The sequence below is a fragment of the Sturnira hondurensis genome, unplaced genomic scaffold (genome assembly GCF_014824575.4).
Source record: "Sturnira hondurensis isolate 20B ecotype Veracruz unplaced genomic scaffold, ASM1482457v3 Scaffold0007036, whole genome shotgun sequence".
Classification (NCBI taxonomy): Eukaryota; Metazoa; Chordata; class Mammalia; order Chiroptera; family Phyllostomidae; genus Sturnira; species Sturnira hondurensis.
In genome coordinates, this window is record NW_028079667.1 from 1,520,675 (window position 1) to 1,532,487 (window position 11,813).

At 44.7% G+C, this 11,813-nt stretch overlaps 1 protein-coding gene across 4 annotated transcripts in view; it reads left to right on the forward strand.

Annotated features, from left to right (window-relative positions):
• SHROOM3 (shroom family member 3) overlaps nt 1–11,510 on the forward strand; it is a 283,783-nt gene extending 272,273 nt beyond the window's left edge. For all 4 annotated transcript variants that reach the window (XM_037050994.1, XM_037050995.1, XM_037050996.1 and 1 more), the window contains 2 exons: nt 5,518–5,790; nt 10,265–11,510. In XM_037050994.1, the coding sequence (XP_036906889.1) occupies nt 5,518–5,790; nt 10,265–10,633 (642 nt within the window). In that variant the 3' untranslated portion in view covers nt 10,634–11,510. The remainder of the gene's footprint in view (nt 1–5,517; nt 5,791–10,264) is intronic.
• The last annotated feature ends 303 nt before the right edge of the window (nt 11,511–11,813 follow it).

Genomic DNA, 11,813 nt, shown 5'->3' on the forward strand with positions numbered 1-11,813 from the left:
TCTCTTGAGCTCACAGAGGTCCCCTTCTCTCATCCTCTGCTTTGGAAGGCAGGGCTTTTCTCGGAGTTTTTGCCGCCATACTGTCTGTGTGGTTCTGCCTTGGGGCTAGTCTCAGGTAAGAGCTAGAAGGTAAAAGGTGGGGAAAACCAGAAACTCACCTCACTCTGGGTCCGCTTCAAGTTTGGCTCCCCTCCCCACAGCACTGCCACACTTCACTTTACAGAGCCCCCTTCAGAATCCAGGGTGGTAGCTGGGGAGAGAGGCTGTGGTGGGTTAATGCATCTCGGCCAGCAGGCCAGCATCACTGGTCGCCCCCTCCCTCAGTCCCTGCCCGGGTTTATCAGCAGGGAGAGGGGGTGGATTTGCCTTGTAGAAAAGTCTCCCCAACAGCTGAGTGTGGAGTAAGACAAGAGGAGGGGAAGGTCAAGGGGAGAGCGTGACACCATCCAGGAGAATGAGCACAGGAGTCTAGGGGCAGTGCAGTGAGAAACAGATGGATTTTTAAAAAGGTAAAGTGAATGGAACTAGTAGCAGATTGGATTGGAGCATGGGAGAGAGGAGAGTCAAGGATGCCTGCCGAGTTCTGGTCAAGGTGCCTGTCGGGACAGAAGCAGGAAAAACAGGAAGATCATTTTGGGAGGGAGGAGGGTGAGCTTAGTGGAATTTAAAGAAATGCTGTTTCGTGTGTATCAAAAATTCCTGATACCAAGAGACCATACTAAGTGAATATGACAACTTTCTGGTCACAAGCCTGCCCCAGAGAAAATGGTCAAGAAGCACTCTTGACAGTGAATGTGCTACAGGATATGTGACATGGCTCGAGTCCCCCGTGACCTTTCCACGGTGATCAGGTCATTCCACCTGAGACAGAGGTTTGGCTCAGTTTCTGTCATCAGGACAGAAAGGGCCCCTGATTCCTGTGGGCAAAAGTCAGCCAAGAAAACGGCCGTGGGCTGCTGCCTGCATCCGCCCTAGTGTTTCCTGGCAGGGGCCTGAATTCCACGCTGCCCCTACACCCCAGCCACGGGGCTAGGAGTCCTGAATTACTCTTTTGAGATGCAGACAGTCCATCAGCAGAGGCCAGCTGTGTTCCTAGTGACATTATTGGCAACACTGTCATTATGCCAACACTTATTGGCATAAGTTCTCAGAAAGGAAAGTGGAGCTAGAGGGTAGGGAGAAGTCGAGTATTCCCCTAGACACATCTACCTAAAAGAAATAATGTGTGGTCTTCAAACTATTGCCTAATCTTAATGATAGCACACACAAAAATAACAACTGGAACTGGACTGGACATATTACTTATATGTTTTCCAAAATACTTGTATGAGCTTTATTTTTAGAGGGAAAGGAAGGGAGGGAGAAAGAAGAAGAGAACATCAATCAGCTGCTGCTCTCATGACCCCAATAGGGACCTGGCCCACAGCCCAGGCATGTGCCCTGAGTGGGAATCGAACCAGTAACCTTTTGGTTCTCAGGCTAGCACCCAATCCACTGAGCCACACCAGCCAGTGCAAGCTTCATAATGTTCTAACGTAGTGATTAGAAGCCTGAATGCGGGAGCCAGCTGATCTGGGTTTAAGCCTGGCTTTCTAGCCACATGAGCTTGGGCACTTTCTAGCCACAAAAACTTAGGCGAGTTAAATAACCTCACTTTCCTCATCAGTAAAACCAGGATAATAATAGGATCTATCTCATCAGGTTGTTGTAAGTGGTGATTGAATAGTAATGCACTTAAATAGCGCCTGGCACAGAGAAGGAGCTCAGTATTTAAACATTATTATTAGTTTTAGGCAGGTATTATTATCCCCTTGCTGTGGTAAGAAGTCTCAGACACAAAAAGGTCAACTGACTCGCCTGATGGTGAGTATGCTGTCAGAGCCTGCCTCCTGACTCGGGTCTGTGTTTAGCCTGGACCGGTGAGATTGGATAGGACCCAGCAGGACCACTGCACGCACGTGGTGAGGTGGGAGTGAGAGGCTGGGAAACCGCGTATAGAGAAACAGCCCTTATAAATAGCATCTCACACAGGTCAAGTTAAGTTTATCCCAGATGAGAAGTAGATAAATGTCAGTAACTTTGCAAATTAAGTAGCTCCCAAGAGACTAGTGTGTGTTTTTTTCAATGCCCACCCAAAATATCTCTTCTCTCCCCAGTAAATTCTGCAGGTAGAAGTTGGTAATTTGAGGGGGGAAGAGATCTGCCTGGCAAAGAAATGGCTATTTAGTACAACCAACTTTCCCTTGCTGCCTTCAGTTACTTAAATCCCTTTCAACTGCATTTTAAAATCTAAATTTCCATATTTTAAAATATGGCTTGGTAAAATAAAAAATTCAAATGCCATCCAAATATGCAACATTTGGGCCAGAAGTGGCTGCTATGTATGCTTGCATTAGCACATATGGCCAAGCTGTTGATGTATCACATTACATCCCAGCAAATAGCTTTCAGAAACCAAAATGCCACAGAATGTGTGTTGGTCCTTCCCACAGAAGCCACGGGGTCGCTCCTAGGCATTTCCATCTCATTCTGTCCTTCCTCATTCCATGGGGCCTGGAGTGCACATCAGCTCCTGTACTGATGCCTCATGGTTCTGCCCAACAGGGATGTCTCGGAAAACCGAGACGGAGGAAGGCCTGAGTGGGTTGAACTGCTAAGCCTGATCACCAATGGCTGTTCAGCCATGTCAGTAATCTCTTTAGCCCCTCCTCACCCCCTGAACTGTGCTTACGTGGTGGCTGCCCTTTCAACCCTGCTGACCTGTCACTATTAAAGCCAGAACTAGGACATTTCAAGGACATCATAACCTTACTCAAATTGGAAGAGCCTGAGAAAGCTGAGGAGCCAAGTTCAGCAGAAACTGAGAGAAAGCGTTCTTTCCTCATTTCACCACTCACCCCAACATGTGAAGACAGATTTATTCTTACCAGTTTCTGCTCATTTGGAATTTTAAAAAATCGTCATACTATCCCTTACAATAATAGTAACTGAGAGCCATAATGAGAGGTTTTCTTAATGATATTAAATTTTTTCAGTGCTCACCCAAGGATATGTTTTTATTGATGTTAGAGAAGGGAAAGAAGAAAACATCAATGTGAGAGGGAAACATTAATCAGTTGCCTCCCATCCGCTCCCTGACTAGGGATCGAACCTACAACCTTTCAGTGCACGAGACCACAATTTAACAAACTGAGCCACCCAGTCAGGGCTTAATTGAATTATTAATAAAATGTTTTGTGTTCCTTCCAGAAGTGACACACAATGTTAGTTTTAGAAAGAGTCGTATTTGCAGGAATAAGGAAAACCCAAAACTGCCAGCTTTCTTCTACTGTTTAGTTCTTTAAAGGGCTTTTATGAAACTGTACTGCTCAAGATGTGAGGTTGACATGGATCGCAAAGACTTGAATAAGCAGAAGACCTTTTCCTTTGGTTGGAGTGAGTGGAACATGGCTGCTCAGTAAACTACCTCTTGAGATTTTGGTGTTCCCTGGTTTTCTATAGCAAAGTAGCATTCAGGGACACTTACAGTGTCAAGCCTAGGAAATGCAAGCTAAGAGGTTAAAGAGTCCTGGCCTGACTTCATGTACATGTTAGTGTCTCTCATCTCTCTGAAAAACAGGAATGACAACATTTGACTCGTCATAACCCTGTCTCCCAGGAATGTGGGGAGACGTGCAGCCGACAGTGCTTATTTTCCCACTGCCTTCCACTGCAGTGCCCTTGCTGTTCTCATCATAGGACCTGATACCACCAAGCACGGTGGCCACATCCTGCCTCGAGTTTTGCTGGAGAGACCTAGCAGGTTATTTTGTAGGCAAATACCAATGCTGGCAGCCAGAATTATTTTTTGGGAAACAATGAGCTTTCTAGGAAACTATAAGGAAAATTAAACAATTAACACTAAGCAGTATTCTCTCTCACCTGTATTATTCTGGGCTCCGTCTCTTCAGTTGAGTAATGTAACACACACACACACACACACACACACAAGTATATATCCGCATGCATATCTCCGCTACTAAAGTTTTTTTTTACATTGACTTTGCCTTAACAAAACAGCTTGCAGAAATTTAAGATTATACCCCATGATGAAAGGGTAGAGCAGATAGGAATTTTTTTCATCATCTTTCAGCCTCTGGGATTAGGCAAGTTGAGAAGACAATAAGATATCACCCAGAACTCAAACATTTCAAGAACGTGAGATTGAAGTACATCGGGTGGCCCAACTCCAGGATGGGCAGATCATGGAGAAATAAATATCTCCCTTCATCATTGTGATTATCATATTCTCTGGTGCTGATGTGGAAGAAATAACACAAAAAGTCATCAGTACCCTTTAATTCTGTTAGTCAAAATTATTTCTATTTTTTCCCTTCCTTTAAAATGAAGATTTCCTGACATAGAAATCGTGACCCTTTTGTGCCAAGTTTCCAACGGAAGCCACACAGCTTTGTGACACACATGCTTGTGCACACGCACACACACTTGAGCTAGAACCTTTTTAACAATAAGGATACAGGTTTTAACCCCAAATGATTATGTCCTTTTTTCATAGCCACCTTAGGCTAAGAGAAGAATAAAAGATTCAAAAGCCATGGAATTTAATTTTTCTTGCCTCAGAGAAGTAGTAGACACTTCATATAAATGAAGTCAAGCTTGAAACTACTAAGACCTTCACTTTATGCCTTCAATGAAAATATGTTGGCTATTCGTGTGACTGTTTTACATGTGTAGAAATTCAAGTGGCCAATTACATAGCCCTGATAAATGGGTGCAGTGGAGAGAACAAGGAGCTGAATTCCGATGAGGTCCCATGTGAATATTTATAACAATTGTCCAGTTGTCCAAGGGCAGCCCCTAAAGTCAGGCTGGGCTGCATTCAGGGCAGTCCCATGTCCCGGTATGGGTGTCTTAGACCTCACGTCACCTCAGTGAGTCTTGGTTTCCTCACCTATTGTATGTGGGTAAAATAGTGTCTACTTGAAAAGTGTTGGGCAGACAGAAGGAGGTCGTTTCTCTGATAGTGCGTGCGATTGCTCTGTAAATGGCACCTGTGATGAATATCCAACCCAGCTTGGTGGTCTTGGGCAAGTCCCATAATTCTTTGGCTCTTGGCTTCACTATTTGTAAAACAATATTTACCCTACTTGTCTGTGACATGGTTTTGTTGTAAGGATCAAATGAGAGTGTGTCTTTAAAAAGAATTTTAAAAGTATTTATGAAACCAGTTGAGGAGTCAGAGCCGTACACGGCATAAAACAATTGGAAAACATTAGGAGGCAATTTATAATAAGCATTGGCCTGTGAGAACTGAATAGGTTTGGAGAAAGACAGCTGTAGAGTAGACATTCGGGGAAAGGAAGGAGTACTGTGGCCTAATGTTGGGGGGCAGTCCATATAGAGAGGGGGGCCTTCAGCTGAGCCTTGAAGAAAAGACAGGATGCAGTTGGGAGAATTGGCTCCTCCTTCCCAGGCCCTCTCCAGTTGACTAACCTCTGCTACGCGTCTCGGTTACAGGCTGAGCTGATCGGAAGCCTCACCCACAAGCTTGAGACTCTCCAGGAAGCGAAGGGGAGTCTGCTGATGGACATCCAGCTCAACAACGCCTTGGGAGAAGAGGTGGAGGCTTTGATCAGTGAGCTGTGCAAGCCCAATGAGTTTGACAAATACAGGATGTTCATCGGGGACTTGGACAAGGTGGTAAACCTGCTGCTGTCCCTGTCGGGGCGCCTGGCCCGTGTGGAGAACGTCCTTAGTGGCCTCAGTGAAGATGCCAGTAAGGAAGAAAGGGTAGGTGGCCTAGCAATTCGATTCAGCAGGTCTTCCCTCCGAGCCCACATACACAGAGAAGTACAGTTAGACATGACCCCTTCTCTCAGAAAGATCACAATCTATTTGGGGCGGGGAGAGGGGCCAAAGTGTAGATAACCGGGAAACAGAGAAGAAGGCTTGTCCCCTGCCAAGACGTAATGCTGACACTGCAGGCCCGGGGACACTTAGGGAAGTAAGAACACAGGTGCCAGAGTGTCTTTCCTCCCTCTCTCATGGGAGCTGACCTTAAAAAGAGAGAGGACCACAGAATTTGGGGGATGAGAAGGGGGCACAGGAACATGAGCTCAAGTCCCAGAATCTGCAGTTCGCCACAGGCACTCAGTCAGGGGGCATCCGGGCGTCTTCACCACGCCACTTACTGGACAGAAGAGGACAGGTGGTAACAGTGATGGTAATACTGGGTAAAACTCAAGTACTTGCTCAGGGTGAGGCACCATGGGCTCACACACTTCATGTGTGGTCTCGGGGAATGCGCACAACAGACCAGAAAGTGACAGGGCCAGGATGTGAGGAGTCCTGCCACAGACCCCAGTGTTACCTCGATGAACGTCACTGCACAGCTACAGGGCATCCTTCATCTACTCATCTGTACGACACAGCTCCACTGGGTGTCCAGTGTGCGCCACGTACTTGTCTGGGCGCTTGAGCTGTATCTGAACAAAGCAGACAGATCCCTGCTCCTGTGGAATTACCTCATCAAGGAAGTCAGACAGCAAATGCTGCTGTAACGTGCACACACACACCCACACATGTCTGCAGGTGACAAGTGCTCTGACCATCAAGACACTCCTTTGCTCTGGCTCCTCCTAACCCCAGCTCGCTCTCTCTCTCTCTCAGTGCTCTCAGGGATCCCCCAATTATTTCTCCTAAGTAGTGCATTAAAAGGAAAGCTGTCTTTCAAATAGATTTGTTAAAGGATTAGAAAAAGCCCAGGTGGTGAGCATTTGCCAATGCGACTGCATCCAGAAACTTTCTGCAGCTCTGCGCCCCGTGAGTGCCCTCCTCATACGAATGTGCAGAGCCTTAGCTTCCCTCCTGGAAGCTGCCCAATCGTGCTGCCTCGGCAGGGCCGTTCTTTCCTCCTCCTTCCACTCAGCAAACAAGGAGTGAGAAGCCATCACATGGCAGGTGCCGGGTGTGCTGGGGATGAATGCCGGCTAAAACCCAGGCCCTGCCCTCCAGGAACGCACCATGTAAAACCAGTGCAGAAGCAGCAAATGTATCCGAAATGCGGCAGCGCAGCAGTAAAGTCAGAGCCAAGCAGCACTTCAGGGGGAGACTTGATGCGAGTGGCCGGCCGCTTAATAGAGTCTAGAAGAATGTAACAATTGTTGGTGGACTAAGAGTAGAAGGGCTTCACAGTTTAGAAGGAATATCATGGACAAAGTAAAGAAAGACCCTGGCATTTTCAAAAACTGATTTTCATATGGTTGGTATGTCTAGAACATAGAGTGATTACTTGCTTTGTTTTTTAAAATAGTGAATTATAGACATAGACAAAAATTAGAAAACTATGTAGTCAGGGATTGGACAGGAAGTAGATCCCTAATTTTTTTTACTTGAAAGCTCAATCAAAAGGGGTATTCAAAACACCAATAAAATCAGACACCAGAGGACTTGCATAGACATTTCTCCAAAGAGGACATACAGATGGCCAATAGGCTTATAAAAAAAGATGGACAACATCACTAATCATCAGAGAAATACAAATTAAAGCCACAGCAAGCTCTCACCTCACACCTGTCAGAATGCCTGTCATCACTAAATCAACAAACAAGTGTTGGCGAGGATGAGGAAAAATGGGGACCCTTGTGCACTATTGTGCGATTGTAAATTGGTGCAGCTGCTATGGAAAACAATCTGAAGGTTCCTCAAAAAATTAAAAATAGAACTACCATATGACCCAGCCATTCCACTTCTGGGTATTTATCAAAAAAAATCCAAAACACAATTCAAAAGACATATGCACCTCTGTCTTCATTGCAGCGTTATTTACAATAGCCAAGATATGGAAGCTACCTAAGTGTCCATCAGTAGGGGATTTTATCAGGCAGTTGTGCTACATATATACAATAGAATATACAAGCACACACAGAATATATGACAATATATACAAGCACAAAGGCTTCAGGCTGTTAATTTGGGCAATTGTCATGGGGACAGAGAACAGAAAATGAGTTTGAATTAGCAAGTGTGTTGCAGGAGAGGAAGGGCGGAGCAAAAGGTGGTTCTGAACTTGGCCACTGGGCTGGATGCTGCAGGTTTCTGAGGCAGGAACACTGGAGCCCTTTTCAGTTAGGGGGAGAAGTTGCTGCACAGTCACGTTCGACTCGACACAACGCATGCATACACTCTCAAACACAAGTAAGTGCTTTCTCACCTGCAAAATACTCTATCAGTATTAGTTTTTGTAATGATTAGTCTTTGCTAAGAAACTAAAAGTACCAATAGGAATGAGAGAAGGAAGAATCTATGGCTCAACAAATGCCAAGTTCAGGATGACAGTTACGAACGAGAGGAGGGAGGGGAAGACGGGGACTGAGGCAAGTGTGTGGGAGGCTTCCACTGAATCTACTTCTTTATTTTTAATCTCAAGCAAATGTAAAGAATGTTCATGTTGAGACTTAGCACAGTTAATGACAGGTGCACAGGTATTACATCAGTCTCGAGATTTCTGGTGTTTAAAATATTTTTATTGAATTTATTGGGGTGGCATTAGTTCATAAAAGTATGTAGGTTTCAGGTGTACAATTCTGTAGTACATCATCTGATCACTGTGTTGTGTGTTCACCACCCCAAGTCAAGTCTCGCTTCATCACCACATCATTTTTTTAAAAGTGAAGAAGAGGTTCTCACTTTTTAATTTACGTCTATCTCTACAGTATTTTGAAAGTTGTCTTCATTCAAAATCAGGGTTGTTTTTTTTTTTTAAGACTTTATTTATTTATCTTTAGAGGGGAAGGAGAGAGGGAGAGAAACATCAATGTATGGTTGCCTTTTGTGCATCCCCTGCTGGGAGTTGGCCTGCAGGGAACTGGACTACAACCCAGGCATGTGCCCTGACTGGGAATCGAACCGCGATCCTCTGGTTCGCAGGCCCGTGCTCAATCCACCGAGCTACACCAGCCAGGGCTCCAGGGTTGTTTTTTTTTAGGTGTATTTTTCCCATTGGGCAAGGAAGCCTATGAAAATGGAGAGATTTGTGAAATAAACCTATAACTGCACTTTTCTCCCTAGACATTATTATGTTAAGATGGGGCAGTTCAAAGAAAGTTAGGGCAAAGACACATGAGCCTTTATAACTCTACATAAGCTAATTTGTATTGAGATATATATTTAAATAATCTGTTTATTGATTCATTTCCATTTTAATGTTTCTCAATCATGTTGGCCTGAAAAGTCTGAATGGTTAAATGTACAATTTTTAAAATGACCTTCATTATATACCAGCATGTTGTGGGGTAGGGGGAACACACCACACATTAAAATTTTTTGTAAAGTACATCAGCCCTAGAGAGAACATGCTACCTTACCGTTGGGTTTGTATAAGAAACCCTCAGATATGAAATTGCCATTGTTATTAAATAGAATTCCAATCAGGTTAGACTCAGAGAAGTGAAAGAGATCTGGAAAATGGAAACTGGTTTCTCTAGAGATGGTAAACACAGTGTTCCCGTCATTGACTGTGGATCGGGACAGAGGACCTCAAACTCCAGCTGTGGAAGAATCACCTGGAAAGCTTGCTACACCGGGTTTCTGGGCCTCATCCCACAGCTTTTGGTTCAGTAGGTGAAATGGAGCCTGAAAATTTGCATTTCTAACTAATTCCCAAGTTAGCTGCTGATGGTCGGGACTTGGAAAACCACATAAATATAAATTCTTGATGATTGTCTTTTTTCTTTAGGTTTTTTATTGTTGTAAGCTACCCATAACATAAAATTTGCCATCTTAATCATTTAAAAGTACTTAGTTCAGTAGTATTTAATTCATATTATTGTGCATCCATTATTCAAAATTCTTTCATCCTGCAAAACAAATTTTATATTCATTAAACAATACTCCCATTTCTACAGCTCCTAAGCCCTGGCCACCACCCTCCTACCTTCTATCTCCATGATTTTGACTAGTCTACGAATCTCATATAAGAGGAATCAGTAATTGTGCTTTTAAGTGTAGAAGCCTAAAGTTGAGCCATTACCCCAGCCAATTTAGGGTAATCTCTCAAAGCTGCCACATGCCTTTACAAGTCGGAGGACCATACGTGTGCAATGGAAGGGTAATAAACTGGTTTTCAAAAAGATTGAATCTCTTTCATTTACAGTAACAACTGAAATAAGAACTTGGCTATTTTGCAGCCCTGTGAAAGGGCAGTTTGGCTCTTCCCTTGGCCGTGCCCTTGCCCTTGGCTGATCTGCTTGTTTTGCCCCGGCAGAGCTCGCTCAACGAGAAGAGGAAGGTCCTGGCAGGGCAGCACGAGGATGCCCGGGAGCTCAAGGAGAACCTGGACCGGAGGGAACGCGTGGTGTTGGACATCCTGGCCAATTACCTTTCCGAAGAACAACTCCAGGATTACCAGCATTTTGTGAAAATGAAGTCCACGCTCCTCATTGAGCAGCGGATGCTGGATGACAAGATCAAACTGGGCCAGGAGCAAGTCAGGTGCCTGCTGGAGAGTCTCCCCTCGGATTTCATCCCCAAGGCCGGGGCCCTGGCTCTGCCCCCGGACCTCACGAGTGAAACGGCTCCTGTTGGGGGGTGCGCTTTCCGTGGTATTCCCCCAGCGTTAACCTCTCCACTTTAACCTCTTCTCAAACACCCAACAAAAAGATCGCCCTTTCTTTCCACTCTATTTAATCTGAAAAATGTTTCAGCACAAACCAGTGTAAACTATGGGTTTGGGGGTGGGGGGTTCCTGGATAAAAGGAAAAGATTCTATCCAGGAAAGAACCTGTTTTTTTCCTTCTCACCCTTCATGATTGATCTTCTGAGAGCTTGAAATGCTGCTGGGAACCTACCCCTTTCTGTTATTACTTTGCAATAGAAAGGAAATTGATGAAACAGAACCGACAGGAGGGCGTTTGATTCGTTTTACTACAGGCTGAGGCAACAGATCAGTGTGTGTCACCCTCAGGAATGGGCCCACAGTGGCCTTCCTGCTGTGGGCAGTGTGTCCTGACCGGTACAAGGACTCATTAACGAAGGGTCTGCAACATAAAGCCTTAAAGAGACACACACACACACACACAAGAAAACTGTAAAGCCCTGGACATTGTTGTTATTTATATTTTTAAAGTGAAAAGGATCATTATATTTGTGTGCTAACCACTCATTTGATTCTGTTTTGTGGGGGATGTAGACGATTATGTTTGAGCTTTGTATTTTGTGAAAAATCTTAATGAAATGAAGAATTCCAAAGATAGTCACATTGAGCATGGAGATTTCTTTCTTCTTAAACTCTTGCCTGCCTTATCTTTATAAATCCAAGCAGATCTCCTACACCTGTATGAAACCGAGTCTTGGGGACAACCCTCTCCCCACTGCTGCGGGTCCTCCTCACTCCCCTGCTGTAGCCCACAGGACCACGTGCACCTCCAGGAAGAAGGCTTCCAGCAACAAGGTGCCACATCACTTCCTAAGGCTTCATGTCCTCACTGCTGGGCAGATGAAGCTCTGTTTTATGAAAAGGGACAGCAACTCACCAGCCTATAGGACAAGAGGAAGGTCAGAAATCCAGACAATTCAAAACCAAATTCATGCTATCCCATAGAGGGTCTGTGCTAAATACACCCCATTTAGTGAGAGAGATGATCAGGTTGTTTTTAATTATGCTGTTTTTTAAAATTTTGTTTTTTTCAAATGTCAAACCTACCCATCACCTTTAACAGTTTCCTCAGCATCTGAACATTGACTTTGCACTATCATGCTTCAGTAACTTCTTAGAGGGTACTCCTGACCCCTGTCCACAGCTGCTGAAGACAGCA